This window comes from Watersipora subatra, chromosome 1, assembly GCF_963576615.1.
Source record: "Watersipora subatra chromosome 1, tzWatSuba1.1, whole genome shotgun sequence".
NCBI classification, from domain to species: domain Eukaryota; kingdom Metazoa; phylum Bryozoa; class Gymnolaemata; order Cheilostomatida; family Watersiporidae; genus Watersipora; species Watersipora subatra.
In genome coordinates this window covers 61694136-61710682 of record NC_088708.1, presented here as the reverse complement: position 1 = coordinate 61710682, position 16547 = coordinate 61694136, and the positions used below count along the sequence as shown (strand labels likewise).

Here is a 16547-nt window from a genome sequence, read left to right as displayed (position 1 = left end):
GTTGCCCGATTATTAAAAATCAGCTTATAAACAATGAGAGGTAATGAGAGTTGCCTGTCACTTGCCATTAGCCTGGCACATTGCCAGTGGATAATTGGCGTAAGCTTACTAATAAAAGCTACCACTATCCATGCTGTTGCACCCTCACGTTACGTCATAACAGAAAGCGGTAGCGTATTTGCTCCCATATAGCGACATATATCACCTATTGAATACATCAAGCTGATGTGGCTGAATTGGTAAACCATGAACTGGTGAAGCGGAGGGTTCGAGATCAAATCTTCTGCAATATAGAGTTTTTATTTCAATATTTTAATAGCTATAGATGGAGCTACACACATACCCACAAACTTTGAGAAATATATATATATATATATATATATATATATATAGACTAGCTGTGCTACCCGACATTGCCTGGGTATTAAAAATAAGCTTATAAACAAATAGAGGTGATGAGAGTTGCCTGCCACTTGCTATTAGCCTGGCACATTACCAATTGATAATTTGAGTAAGCTTACTAATAAGAGCTACCGCTTCTCATAACATTACGCCATCACATTACGACATGACAGAGAGCGATAGCGTATTTGCTCCCGTTTAGCGACATATATCGCCTAATGCATACATCAAGCTTGTGTGGCTGAATTGGTAAGGCGTTGGACTGGCGAACCGAAGGATCCGAAATTAAATCTTCTGCAATATGGCTTCTTTATTCAAAGATTTTAATAGCTATAGCTGGAATGACACACATACCAACTTTGAAAAAAAGTATATATATAATATATATATATATATTATTGAGCAATTGTACCAAATGATTTGCAACAATTGATAAAAATAACCAATGAAAATGGATAAAGATTGAACCATCCATTTGTTGTTTAAATGCTTAAAGTATACTTTATCATGTTTTTGATAATATTTGTAATTAATTAATTGAAACTGTATATGAGTGAGTTGATGTCTCATTTATCAAATTGTTATGGTTTTTTTAAATTTGTTTGAAACGCAGTATTTTAAGATTTTTCTATTCACTCTTAGCTGACCTTTTGGCCTAGAAAAATACTGGTTCTGCTTACGGCTGTTCAAACAGGCTAAATTCTGTTATTAACGTATAACAACCCATGTTAACAACCTTACAGCTATATTTTACTCACTTTGGATATCAATCATGTTTCTTGTTATTCTTACCTAGCCCTGCTTTTGATACATATCCATAACTAATATACGTACAATATATGTCTGGTACCTTACATGCGCTTACATTCTATTGTAGATATCATGTGAGGTCATAAATAATACATACTATCCCTGGTCTGGAATAGATTCTGCACCAAGTGAAACAACACATGAATCCTCAATCACCCTTACATCACTGTTCCCTCAAGTACAGTACAGATGCTATGTAAAGGCAAACACATTACAAAGATATGGAGAACAGTCTAGTCCTATCATTTTTTGGACTAAACCATACAGTAAGTTTCTAGTTGAGAAATATTAGACTGACATTTGTAGTTAACTAAAGGTTTATCCATCATTCTGATTTACTCAGTTTTGTGTGACTATTTCAGGCGTTAGGTGGAGCTCCTTTGAAAGGCCAACAGTTAGTGAAAGGTCGGTAACTCTAACCTTACCAACAGCTACTCACCTTCACTTACTAGCAGGATATGAGAGTATACTGATAGCTGTTCAGTTGTCCTCTACCATCAGTAGTAAACTTACTAGCTCTGACATAAAGACCAGTGATGACTCATACATCACAGCTGAGCTTCCTGTTAGTGGACGCTCTGATAAGTTCACAGTCGGAGACAATAATGAGTATGGTGGATTCGTGAACATACCTCTACATCTGGGCAACTATACATTCTACATTGGACTGAAACCTGTTACGGAAGAGGTGGTTGATTTTACATCATCGGCCGAATGGCAGGTCGCGATAGGTTAGTTTATGTGAAGTACCCTCATTGCAATATTACCAATTTCAAATTATTCATTGGTAAGAATACAATATTTGCTATAATAATACTTTATGTCCGTCCATCGGTCCGAAACTACGCTGAGGCTGTTAGGAAATAATATATACGTACCTACGGAAATTGAACCTAGGCATTTATATTTGAAGTCAATCGCGCTACCATATGTGTGACTCGATCACCAATCCAAATTTAAGAATAATTGTGGAGATACGTATTACTTATTACACATTGTAGATAAGACTGCCAGCTGCTAGTATTTAATAATTCAGCTTTTCTACATGCAAATAGATCACAATACCTGTGTGAGTACATTCTATAAGGTAATTTACTCGAACAATAATTTATTAAGTACTTACAAGTAGTACACAATCACTCTGTAATACAGTGGACCCCTTTATATGACATAAATTCATTCCGTTATTGACATATTAAAACGAATATATCATATAGAGGAGTATAGAAACCCATAGCAATTATCTAATGCAAACACACCCTGGTGAAAACATCAAAAATTTACATACGTACGGTACATGTTAAAAATTAGTAACATAATAGTATATTAACCTTAGTAACTATAGTTACCTTCAATAATGTTGGTGTATTTAGTAGTTATGATCTGCTTATGGTTCTTCCTTCTTCCTTCAACGTCGTTATAAATCTCAGGACTTGTGACTATCGAATAATTTCGTATAATGAATTAAAGTTATATAGGTAGTTATATAGGTAGTTATATTCATATAATAAATTAAAGTTATATAGGTAGTTATATACAATAGTTATATTCATATAATGAATTAAAGTTATATAGGTAGTTATATAAGTAGTTATACTCATATAATAAATTAAAGTTATATATGTAGTTATATAGGTAGTTATACTCATATAATAAATTAAAGTTATATAGGTAGTTATATAGGTAGTTATACTCATATAATGAACTAAAGTTATATAGGTAGTTATATACAGTAGTTATATTCATATAATGAATTAAAGTTATATAGGTAATTATATAGGTAGTAATATTCATATAATGAATTAAAGTCATGTAGGTAGTTATATAGCTAGTTATACTCATATAATAAATTAAAGTTATATAGGTAGTTATATACAGTAGTAATATTCATATAATGAATTAATGTTATATAGGTAGTTATATAGGTAGTTATACTCATATAATAAATTAAAGTTGTATAGGTAGTTATATACAGTAGTTATATTCATATTATGAATTAATGTTATATAGGTAGTTATATAGGTAGTTGTATTCATATAATGACATAAAGTTATATAGGTAGTTATATAGGTAGTTATATTCATATAATAAATTAAAGTGATGTAGGTAGTTATAGAAAGTAGTTATATTCATATAATGAATTAAAGTTATATAGGTAGTTATATACAGTAGTTATATTCATATAGTGAATTAAAGTTATATAGGTAGTTATATAGGTAGTTATATTCATATAATGAATTAAAGTTGTATAGGTTGTTATATACAGTATTTATATTCATATAATGAATTAAAGTTATATAGGTAGTTATATACAGTAGTTATATTCATATAATGAATTAAAGTTATATAGGTAGTTATATACAGTAGTTATATTCATATAATGAATTAAAGTTATATAGGTAATTATATAGGTAGTAATATTCATATAATGAATTAAAGTCATGTAGGTAGTTATATAGCTAGTTATACTCATATAATAAATTAAAGTTATATAGGTAGTTATATACAGTAGTTATATTCATATAATGAATTAATGTTATATAGGTAGTTATATAGAGTAGTTATATTCATATAATGAATTAAAGTTATATAGGTAGTTATATACAGTAGTTATATTCATATAATGAATTAAAGTTATATAGGTAGTTGTATACAATTGTTATATTCATATAATGAATTAAAGTTGTATAGGTTGTTATATACAGTATTTATATTCATATAATGAATTAAAGTTGTATAGGTAGTTATATAGAGTAGTTATATTCATATAATGAATTAAAGTTATATAGGTAGTTATATACAGTAGTTATATTCATATAATGAATTAAAGTTATATAGGTAATTATATAGGTAGTAATATTCATATAATGAATTAAAGTCATGTAGGTAGTTATATAGCTAGTTATACTCATATAATAAATTAAAGTTATATAGGTAGTTATATACAGTAGTTATATTCATATAATGAATTAATGTTATATAGGTAGTTATATAGAGTAGTTATATTCGTATAATGAATTAAAGTCATGTAGGTAGTTATATACAGTAGTTATATTCATATAATGAATTAAAGTTATATAGGTAGTTATATAGGTAGTTATATTTGTATAATAAATTAAAGTTATATAGGTAGTTATATTCATATAATGAATTAAAGTTATATAGGTAGTTATATAGGTAGTTATACTCATATAATAAATTAAAGTTATATCGGTAGTTATATACAGTAGTTATATTCATATAATAAATTAAAGTTATATAGGTAGTTATATACAGTAGTTATATTCGTATAATGAATTAAAGTTATATAGGTAGTTATATACAGTAGTTATATTCGTATAATGAATTAAAGTTATATAGGTAGTTATATACAGTAGTTATATTCGTATAATGAATTAAATTTATATAGGTAGTTATATAGGTAGTTATATTCATATAATGAATTAAAGTTATATAGGTAGTTATATACAGTAGTTATATTCATATAATGAATTAAAGTTATATAGGTAGTTATATAGGTAGTTATATTCATATAATGAATTAAAGTCGTGTAGGTAGTTATATACAGTAGTTATATTCATATAATGAATTAAAGTTATATAGGTAGTTATATAGGTAGTTATATTCATATAATGAATTAAAGTTGTATAGGTTGTTATATACAGTAGGTATATTCATATAATAAATTAAAGTTATATAGGTAGTTATATACAGTAGTTATATTCGTATAATGAATTAAAGTTATATAGGTAGTTATATACAGTAGTTATATTCGTATAATGAATTAAAGTTATATAGGTAGTTATATACAGTAGTTATATTCGTATAATGAATTAAAGTTATATAGGTAGTTATATAGCTAGTTATACTCATATAATAAATTAAAGTTATATAGGTAGTTATATACAGTAGTTATATTCATATAATGAATTAAGGTTATATAGGTAGTTATATAGGTAGTTATATTCATATAATGAATTAAAGTTGTATAGGTTGTTATATACAGTATTTATATTCATATAATGAATTAAAGTTATATAGGTAGTTATATAGAGTAGTTATATTCATATAATGAATTAAAGTTATATAGGTAGTTATATACAGTAGTTATATTCATATAATGAATTAAAGTTATATAGGTAATTATATAGGTAGTTATATTCATATAATGAATTAAAGTTGTATAGGTTGTTATATACAGTAGTTATATTCATATAATAAATTAAAGTTATATAGGTAGTTATATACAGTAGTTATATTCGTATAATGAATTAAAGTTATATAGGTAGTTATATACAGTAGTTATATTCGTATAATGAATTAAAGTTATATAGGTAGTTATATACAGTAGTTATATTCATATAATAAATTAAAGTTATATAGGTAGTTATATACAGTAGTTATATTCGTATAATGAATTAAAGTTATATAGGTAGTTATATACAGTAGTTATATTCGTATAATGAATTAAAGTTATATAGGTAGTTATATACAGTAGTTATATTCGTATAATGAATTAAAGTTATATAGGTAGTTATATAGCTAGTTATACTCATATAATAAATTAAAGTTATATAGGTAGTTATATACAGTAGTTATATTCATATAATGAATTAATGTTATATAGGTAGTTATATAGAGTAGTTATATTCATATAATGAATTAAAGTTATATAGGTAGTTATATACAGTAGTTATATTCATATAATGAATTAAAGTTATATAGGTAGTTATATAGGTAGTTATATTCATATAATGAATTAAAGTTGTATAGGTTGTTATATACAGTATTTATATTCATATAATGAATTAAAGTTATATAGGTAGTTATATAGAGTAGTTATATTCATATAATGAATTAAAGTTATATAGGTAGTTATATACAGTAGTTATATTCATATAATGAATTAAAGTTATATAGGTAATTATATAGGTAGTAATATTCATATAATGAATTAAAGTCATGTAGGTAGCTATATAGCTAGTTATACTCATATAATAAATTAAAGTTATATAGGTAGTTATATACAGTAGTTATATTCATATAATGAATTAATGTTATATAGGTAGTTATATAGAGTAGTTATATTCGTATAATGAATTAAAGTCATGTAGGTAGTTATATACAGTAGTTATATTCATATAATAAATTAAAGTTATATAGGTAGTTATATACAGTAGTTATATTCGTATAATGAATTAAAGTTATATAGGTAGTTATATACAGTAGTTTTATTCGTATAATGAATTAAAGTTATATAGGTAGTTATATACAGTAGTTATATTCGTATAATGAATTAAAGTTATATAGGTAGTTATATAGGTAGTTATATTCATATAATGAATTCAAGTCGTGTAGGTAGTTATATACAGTAGTTATATTCATATAATGACTTAAAGTTATATAGGTAGTTATATAGAGTAGTTATATTCATATAGTAAATTAAAGTTATATAGGTAGTTATATACAGTAGTTATATTCGTATAATGAATTAAAGTTATATAGGTAGTTATATACAGTAGTTATATTCGTATAATGAATTAAAGTTATATAAGTAGTTATATACAGTAGTTATATTCATATAATGAATTAAAGTCATGTAGGTAGTTATATACAGTAGTTATATTCATATAATGAATTAAAGTTATATAGGTAGTTATATACAGTAGTTATATTCATATAATGATTTAAAGTTATATAGGTAGTTATATACAGTAGTTATATTCATATAATGATTTAAAGTTATATAGGTAGTTATATACAGTAGTTATATTCGTATAATGAATTAAAGTTATATAGGTAGTTATATAGAGTAGTTATATTCGTATAATGAATTAAAGTCATATAGGTAGTTATCTACAGTATTTATTTTCATATAATGAACTAAAGTAATATAGGTAGTTATATACAGTAGTTATAATCATATAATAAATTAAAGTTATATAGGTAGTTATATACAGTAGTTATATTCATATAATGAATTAAAGTTATATAGGTAGTTATATACAGTAGTTATATTCATATAATGAATTAAAGTTATATAGGTAGTTATATAGGTAGTTATATTCATATAATGAATTAAAGTTATATAGGTATAGTTATATAGAGTAGTTATATTCATATAATGAATTAAAATTATATAGGTAGTTATATACAGTAGTTATATTCGTATAATGAATTAAGGTTATATAGGTAGTTATATACAGTAGTTTTATTCATATAATGAATTAAAATTATATAGGTAGTTATATACAGTAGTTATATTCATATAATGAATTAAGGTTATATAGGTAGTTATATACAGTAGTTATATTCATATAATAAATTAAAGTTATATAGGTAGTTTTATAGAGTAGTTATATTCATATAATAAATCAAAGTTATATAGGTAGTTATATAGAGTAGTTATATTCATATAATGAATTAAAGTTATATAGGTAGTTATATACAGTAGTTTTATTCATATAATGAATTAAAATTATATAGGTAGTTATATACAATAGTTATATTCATATAATGAATTAAAGTTATATAGATAGTTATATAGTTAGTTATATTCAAATAATGAATTAAAAATTATAATATATGTTATATTAAGAGCTAAAGTGCACAATAAATTTTCACTTTCACTTACTTTTCAATAATTTTCGTTTCACACAATATCAAGCACTCACGAAGTACAAAGAATGCTGAACTAAGAGTGTGAGCATCATATTTCTTTCAGGCAATGTGGGAGTGGTTTTGGCGATTAGCATCTTGGAAATTTCAATACTCTGATGTAGTCAGCATACCGACCGCTAAATTTGAATTTCCAGAGACATTTTTCGTCGATGTCGAATAGTAAAAAAATGCTTTAAGGAGGAATTGAAAAACTATCATATTCCACATCGTAAGGCTAAATAATCGTAAACCAGGGTCGTCATAACCCGGAGGTGCGCTATACAACGGTTTTTTGTAATATATGTTTTTATACAATATAGTCATTATAATAATAATTTTCCCAGCTGTATAACTTTAAGCGAACCCTTACAGAATTTGTCTTTTGTAGCAGCTGCGACCATTATAGACCATCTTATATGGCTGTCAAAACTTTGTTGAAGTTAACAACATACTAGTAATGAGCCATTATTTATGTCATTGTTAAAGTTGTTTATACAGATGTATGAGAATCATTCTTTTTACTACTCATATATGATACTCTATCTTAGTTCCTGGTGCTCCTACGGGACTGTCTGTACAAGCTCGAAACAGTAGCTCAGTCACACTGACTTGGATTCCTCCAATATGGACAGACCCTACTAATCCTATTACAGAATATGGGGTAACTAATTTTATTTGAAACACTATTACTTATACTCATAAATGGTCTGATCCGGTTCTTTGGTCATATTTTCAAATACCCAAAAGGCTCATTTAGAACACTAGACGCTCTGTTAACTCATAAGTCTGTAAGGCTTTGATGATGGTATTTATCATCAGGTTGCTGTTTTAGTAGAACTACACTTAATCCTAACCTGTCTGTGTTTATCATCCACCTCCAAGCAAGTCTGCTGAGACATTGGGTAAAGTCTTTGTTACAATTTTTGCGGTCACTTTTGTTAGTGGAATCCCGTGCTGCTATAGAGTGTGTCAAGACTGCAGACTCAAAGTAAATTATTTGAATCTTAAAATATGAAAAACCTATTTTTACTTAACAAAAATATGATGTTGCTAACCAATAAATTTGTGGGTGCAGCTACATTATCATTAGACTGTGGTGTCCCCATAGTTTGCCTTTAAATACATCAAATTAATTAGAAGTTCGACTAGCCATACGCATGAAACATACTGAATGAAGTGAACATCGATTATTAGTCAAGGGAACACTGAGACAATTTCGAGAAAGCGTACTTCATGAGCTTGTGATTTTCAGAAGTTGTTGGAATCACGAAGATCTCTCAAACATAAAGCATTTTTATAGCTTTTTAATTGATTTTTGTTAGAGATGTGAGCAACACAGAAAATTTGGAGTTCATGTCTCCTATCAGAGGTGCACAATTTTCTAAGCTTACCGCCTAAACAGTTCATGGAAATAAATGTTGTTTGTAACAGAAATACTTCAAAATAGTATATGGTACAAAGAAGATAACTCAAACGGAGCTCGTTTTTTTATAATATAAATCAAGTGTTTGTTTGTTAGACTGTTGTATGTCTAGTTATAGAGATAAAATACACTTGCAGCACTTGCTAGGGTTAGGAACAAAAAACTACTTCGCCCCGGAATTGAACTCGGAAACACTGTGCTGAAAAAACGCTGTTTCTGCTTATTGTTGTTTAAACAGGCTGAATTCAGTTATTAACATACAAGTATAATTCATGTTAATAGCCTTACAGCAATATCTTACTTTTAATAGATATCCATAATTAATATACACACAATATATGTCTGTTTTACATGCACTCACATTCTATTGTAGATATCATGTCAGGGCATAGATAATACATTTTATCCCTGGGCTGTAATAGATTCTGAAACAAGTGTAAAAACATATGAATCCTCAATAACCCTTGAATCACTGTCCCCTCAAGTACAATACAGATGTTACGTAAAGGCAAACACATCACAAGGGTATGGAAAGCAGTCTAGTCCTGTCCTATTTTGGACTAAACCAGACAGTAAGTCTCTATATATATAGTTGTAAATTATTAGACTGACATTGGTAGAGTAACTAGAGGTTTATCCAGCATTCTGATTTGCTCCGTCTTGCGTGACTTTTTCAGGCGTTAAGTGGAGCTCCTTTGAAAGGCCAACAGTTAGTGACAGGTCGGTGACTCTAACCCTACCAACAGTTACTTCCTTCTACTTACTAGCAGGGTATGAGGGTATACTGATAGCTGTTCAAATGTCCTCTAGCATCAGTAGTAAACTTACCAGCTCTGACATAGAGACCAGTGATGACTCATACATCACTGCACAGCTTTCTGTTAGTAAACATGCTGATAAGTTCACAGTTGGAGATGATAATACATATGGTGGATACGTGAACAGACCACTACATCTGGGCAGCTATACATTCTACATTGGACTAAAGCCAGTTACCGAGGAAGTGGTTGATTTTACTTCATCTCTCAACTGGCAGGTAGAGATAGGTTAGTATGCATATAGGATTTTGTCATTGCTATGCCTAGTTCTGGTTCTATTACAAACTTATGCTTTTCATGCTAAGTGCTTTCATTAGCACTTAGCATGAAAAGAACAAGTATAACTTGTACCCCAACTTGAACATACCCTTGTCAATAAGATAAGGTAGTCAAACACATTTAATCATTGTATTATTCCAGTCAGTCTGTAAACAGACTTTTCAACAGATGAATTATTTTTTATTCATTATCTAAAATGAACCATTTCTCTGTTTACTAAATATTGTTTAAGATATGATGGCCAATCTTTTGGTCGATTTGTGAACTTTATTACGTTTTACTACTGATTATTATCGGACAGGTTCAGGTACAGAGTACTTGCTGCCACTATTACAAACAATCTTATTGCAATGTTGTTATTGTTGAAAACTAATTGCTGTGCAGTTTTTAAAGCTGTGGCAGCTAGGTCTACGTATTTATATTTCAGTTTAATGTAATATTGTTCAACATGCTTGTGTATGGAAAATTGCGCACACCTAACATTGTTTCAACTTATTCTAGTTGAGTAACTATTCTCTTTTTGTAACCAAAAAATCTAATGCTAAATACTGCATTGATGTCTTTTTAGGCATTTCGCTATTTTTGAATAAGCCCATAATTGGTACAAAAAGTAAAATAAAAGCTTTTCTAGTTTGAACCGATTTAGTAAAATACAAAAGCTGATTTTTTCCACTTAAAACAATATTTATTTTGGTCTATTACCCCATGTATAATTCTAAAAGTTGGCCAAGTTGAGTAACATTTGAATTTTATTTAATTTTAACGAAAAAATATTACGGGCATCTTATATTATTTCAACACTTGAACGCTCATCATACAAAACAGTCATTTTGTGACACTTTTACTGTACTCATAACTTTTATACATGTTCCTACATTGTTTTTGGGCTCTTCAGTGAATGATTGTCAGGTTTTCCGAGTCAGATAATGAGGTGTTCTTGTTTCTTTTCATGTTTTTATATTCCGGTGCTATAGTTCTATATTTTAATGCATATTTAATGTTTTGTTTCAAGTTGAACAAAAAAGTATAACAGTAGAATTTGTGAAGAAAGTTTTGATCTATTTTAAATGGGCAGTAGGTTCTTGCTCAATAAAATTACTCATTGTTAGGAGATTTTCATTTGTGTTTTGATAGTCAACAAACTAAATGACTGCTACTGCCCTCTCAATTTATAAGCTTTTGTAGTTAATGAATGACAAATACTTTACCCTATGTATATTTGATTCATTGAAATGAGTGGATCTCATTAGACTGATTAAAATTTCTATTGTAATTCCAGTATTATTAATTTTTATCTAAATTCAGCTTCATTTGATATTCGTTTAAGGAATTAGTCGTAACTAAAAAGTGACTTTCACTTCACTATGGAATGATTAGAAATGACAAAGTGCTGTATGAATGTCAAAGCTGATTATTTTTGCGTAACAATAGCAGTTGTTTCAAATGTTCCAACATTTTTGCTAAATTCTGTATATGGAATTAATAAGACAACTAAAGCTTTGGCCAATATGACACTTGAATCCATGTCATTCAGATTATTAGACTGATGCTCTACCCAACTGAGCTAATCGACCACATGATACACCTTTTGAAAGCCTCAGAATAATTGTCTTTTAGTTGGGGCGGAGGGCAGACCCCCCAACCGTTTTTGGCCTGCTTTGTTTGATTGCTTTAGGAAATAATTGTGCCAATCAGGGTTTTTTCCAGCTGGGACGGAGGAGCAGACCGTCCCAACCATTTTTGACCTGTCCTTGCTGATTGCTTTTGAGACAAATGATGAGGTTTTGATTGCAGGAGCTAAATTAAAACTATTTAAATACATGTATTCAGAGCTGATTAGCTTCTGCGCTACAAGTTTCAGTTTCCCTGTGTTGCCCATGTCAAAATTTTTTGGGTTTCTAAAATCATCTTCACTGCCTTCTAACCTAAAGTATTTTCCATTGCTGAACTAGTTGATATCACCATCAAAATTTCATTTGTGGCATAGCTAGTATTTAATTTGGCCTTGTCGGAGTTTCACGGAAACTAAGGCAATGTGTTATGAATGGGCACTTCATATGCGTGCAAGTAACTTGCTGTAATGACAACTTGTAAACTATCTAAAGGTTTATAATTATAATCTCGACTTTTTTGGAATTGTCTTGAAGGCACAAGAGGACAACCCCAAATATTTGCCCAGCCTAAACTTTCCTCAAGATCCTAATTTTCAGTGAGAACCGGGGTGCCAATTTATATTTGCTGTGCTTTGTGACTGATAAAGCAAATCGACGAATAGATAGACAGACAATAACTAATAAAAATGTAGATATGTGAGTGACAGCTGACCCATGTCAGCTCTAGGTTTAAAATTGTGACTGTTTTGCTTCGTTTTCCCGAAGTAGTTGGTATGATAAGGGTGACAACTGTTTACTTGTGTGTGGTAGAAAGTATTCTCAGCTCTTCATAAAGATTTGTTTGAAGCAAAACTATATTCTTTAAAAGTAATGTCAGTTTCTGACAATTATATTAATAAGACCAAATTTGTGAATCATGTTAACAGTTGAGCATTTATTAATAGCAAAGCTAGAGCAATTGTAGCATTTTTTTTAATTCTGGGAGTTAAAAATTGAAAATAATTTCAGTATAGTTTAAACTTGCTTTAAAACTTAATACATAAATAAGCACTGCACTGATCATCTTATCATTCTACTATAGTTCCTGCTGAACCTACAGAACTGTCTGTGCACGCTAGGGGTAGCACAACAGCACTATTAACATGGACAGCTCCGACATGGACAGATGTTCACTATCCAATCATAAATTACCAGGTAATAACCTCAATAATAAATTGCCTTTATTGATATCTTCTTTGATTGTTTATACAAGTTTAGGCAATATTATTTACGGCGATATACTTTTTAGAAGATGTATTTTCTTGCATTTCCGTGGACCATTATTCACGGAGGAACACATTGGCGAATAAATTAATCAATGAATCCATCAAGCAAGAGTGCAAAATCTTCACATGCGGATAGCACTTTTTCAACTTTCTATATGACATTTTTATTCTATACGTAAACGTATCTGCAAATTAAATCATATACATAGCGTAATCTCTAAATCAGAATCATCATTCTCAATGTCATCAACTTCAGTATTAGAAGTTTTTGGAGGTGATTTCATAACTGCAAGAGCGACTTTTGACGACTTGCTGAATTTTGAAGAAATTGTGACAGCATTGAATAATTTTGTAAAGAATTGTGATGCCTTGGCAATAGGTAGAACTCCAACCCTCTGAGATGGTTACAACAGTATTTGGAACTCAACTATGTTTACTGACTACGCCTGGTGACTAGCTTTTAGCTTTAGATAATAGTTCTCTTTTTTTAAAAAGCCAACAACTATTTTAACCATTCCTGGAGTTGTCTACCCACGAATTTGTGATTTTTCAACTTCATTGAATAATATTATTCTGTAAGGTAATTCAATGTTTAAAAAATGTGTCCATTGATAATTTAATCTCTGTCAAATGTTGCTGTCAGAAGAATTTATTAGCTCAAGTATATAACAGAAGCACAATCATAACTTGAAGCTTTCATTTCAGATGCTTGAAAATATAGCTTCTAGTAAATGTCACATGTTTTTTTATATTATGGAACAAATTCTCAAATTTTGCATTTAACAACTTGAAAAATGACAAATAATCTATATAATCCCAAAGTTTGCGTGTTTGTGGATCAGTTTGTCCAGCTATAACTATTAAAATCTTGGAACGAAGAACCCTTAGCACAAAATATTTGATCTTGGAACCTCCAATTCCTCAGACGATACACTAAACCAGTGAGCTGCACAAGATTCATGGATTCTTTGAGTTATATATGTCACTATGTCGATGAGAAATGTCATTTTATGCTTGCTCTCACGGCTCCTATTAGTAAGTTTAGCAATAGGTTACTAACTTACTCAACTTAGCCATTGGCAGTGTGCCAGGCTAATGAGAAGTGGCAGGCAACTACATTACCTGTCACTGTTTATAAGCTGATTTTTAATATCCGTGCAACGCTGGACAATCCGCTAGTTTTATATACAAAAGAGTTTGCTAGCTCTCAAGTTTCGTATTGTATTAGTTTTCAAAAAGACTCACATATTCGTAGTCATTCACATGATATTCTGAATGGTAAGATGTTATAGAAAGCTGGATCAACGAACTTTCTTCCATATTTTTTATCTTCTTTGGTATAATAAACATCATTAAATAGAGACTATTTATAGACAAGTCATTTAAGTGTGAATTTTCACATTTCGACTGGGTCAACCATATGCAATGACATTTGTTAAGCATAATGTGCATACTTTCTACTAACAGCCATGTGATTAATCTATCATAAGCTTGATTAATTGATCTAGCCTTTTTAGTGATGGCCTTGACATTTTTATCTTGTAAGTATTTCCCATTATTATTTTAGTCTACATATTTATTTACTTTTTGATGTTTCGTTTTTATTCTTATTGTGTACCAATAACCAGTTCACTCTTATCTGCTGTTTATATACACAACTATTGTATACATAGCCCATGTGTTACATTATATATGTATTCACATTTTGTTGTAGGTAAAATGTGAAATTCACAGCAGAACGTACAATCCTTCAGAGACAAGATATCCTCTTTATTTTAACACACGTCTACTCTCAAAAACTCTCACATCACTCAACCCTCAAGTACAGTACGGATGCTATGTACGGGCTGTTTTATCACAGGGATATGGAAGATCATCAATACCTATCACCTTCTGGACTAAACCAGCAGGTAAGCTTGTCGTTAGCTGTGTCAGTTATGCATCTGCTGATAAGTTATATTAGCTGCTTCGTTGCTATAGTTTGTAGCCTAAAGATCCTTAGAGACTGATAGAGCAAAGTTTAAATTAGGAAATGCTATTTTTAAGTAATCACGGTTTTTCTTTTAGAAGTTGAGTGGAGTTTCTCTGAAGAGCTAGTAGTTAATGAAAAGCTAGTAACCTTACCTCTACCAAAGGTTACTTACCCTGACTCACTATCAGGATATGAGAGTTTGTTAATAGCTGCTCAGATGTCTTCTAGCATCAGTAGTAAACTTACTAGCACTGACATAGAAACCCACGATGACTCATACATCACAGCAGAGCTTCCTGTTACTGTACTCTCTGATAAGTTTACAGTTGGAGACAACATTACATATGGTGGATACGTGAACAGACCTCTACATCTGGGCAACTACACATTCTATATTGGACTAAAGCCAGTTACCGAGAAGCCGGTTGATTTTACTTCATCTTTCAACTGGCAGGTAGAGATAGGTTAGTATGTATAAATTTTCATATGGCTTGCTATTTCTTTAGATAGCGTTGTTTTACCTAATTGCTGGCAGATATAATGTAGATAAACATGTATGTGTCCATGTCAAATTGAAAACCATGATCGCGATCCTAAGGTTTTAGAAAATGCAGTTATTGGGCAAACGATGACTTGGTTCCAAAACAAAGTTCTGGGAAAGTTTATCAGGTAGCCAATTGTTTTTAATCAGCTGAGAAATAATTAAATTAATGTATTTTTGGAAAAGTAGTAAATGCCTTTTGTTTAAACATAATTTATATTTTAGCATACTCACGTACTATGTAGCAACTATATTTCTTGCTAGTTTTTGTTGTATTTTTGTCATTACGAAACCCAATTGTCTTTATTCAGCAAGCAAAGATTTAAAATACAATAAAGGAAACTTCTGGTCTCATTTACTCTCCACAAGACAGTCAAGCAACAACTCTGAGTTTTAAACTCTTATGAAATACATACTGAAATAAATAATATACATCAGTGTACATGTAAGATTGATCATAAACCATATGTAAACATGAAGAGTGTGTGCATACAACTCTGCCTTAACGATCGTTTTGTGCTACTTTTATATCGTTTCTTTCTTTTTAGGCTCCGCCCCTTTTCCTTTGCTCAGCATTCGGTTTTTATTACGGTCTTCTTAGTGACCGAGCCTTCACCTGTGGCCGGAAGGCCCGGCTCTGTGACCATGATGGTCAGGAGGTTGATCGTTACGGCCTTAGTCATGGTGCTCTGCCATAACAATACTATGGGGAGAATTTTAAACATTTCCATTAGCAAACCCTTTATAAAAATTATTTGTACACT

General features: G+C 29.7%; 1 protein-coding gene and 1 long non-coding RNA gene across 2 annotated transcripts in view; both read left to right on the top strand.

Moving 5' to 3' along the window:
- The first annotated feature begins 1804 nt into the window (after nucleotides 1-1804).
- On the top strand, nucleotides 1805-9858 carry LOC137394507 (uncharacterized). Its single transcript, XR_010978329.1, has 3 exons — nucleotides 1805-1943; nucleotides 8421-8533; nucleotides 9669-9858. It is a non-coding gene; the product is annotated as an uncharacterized lncRNA (long non-coding RNA).
- A 188-nt stretch (nucleotides 9859-10046) lies between these two features.
- LOC137389968 (receptor-type tyrosine-protein phosphatase kappa-like) overlaps nucleotides 10047-16547 on the top strand; it is a 24004-nt gene continuing 17503 nt past the window's right edge. The window contains exons 1-4 of the mRNA XM_068076173.1: nucleotides 10047-10341; nucleotides 13087-13199; nucleotides 14985-15180; nucleotides 15338-15706. Of these exons, the coding sequence (XP_067932274.1) occupies nucleotides 10095-10341; nucleotides 13087-13199; nucleotides 14985-15180; nucleotides 15338-15706 (925 nt within the window). The 5' untranslated portion in view covers nucleotides 10047-10094. The remainder of the gene's footprint in view (nucleotides 10342-13086; nucleotides 13200-14984; nucleotides 15181-15337; nucleotides 15707-16547) is intronic.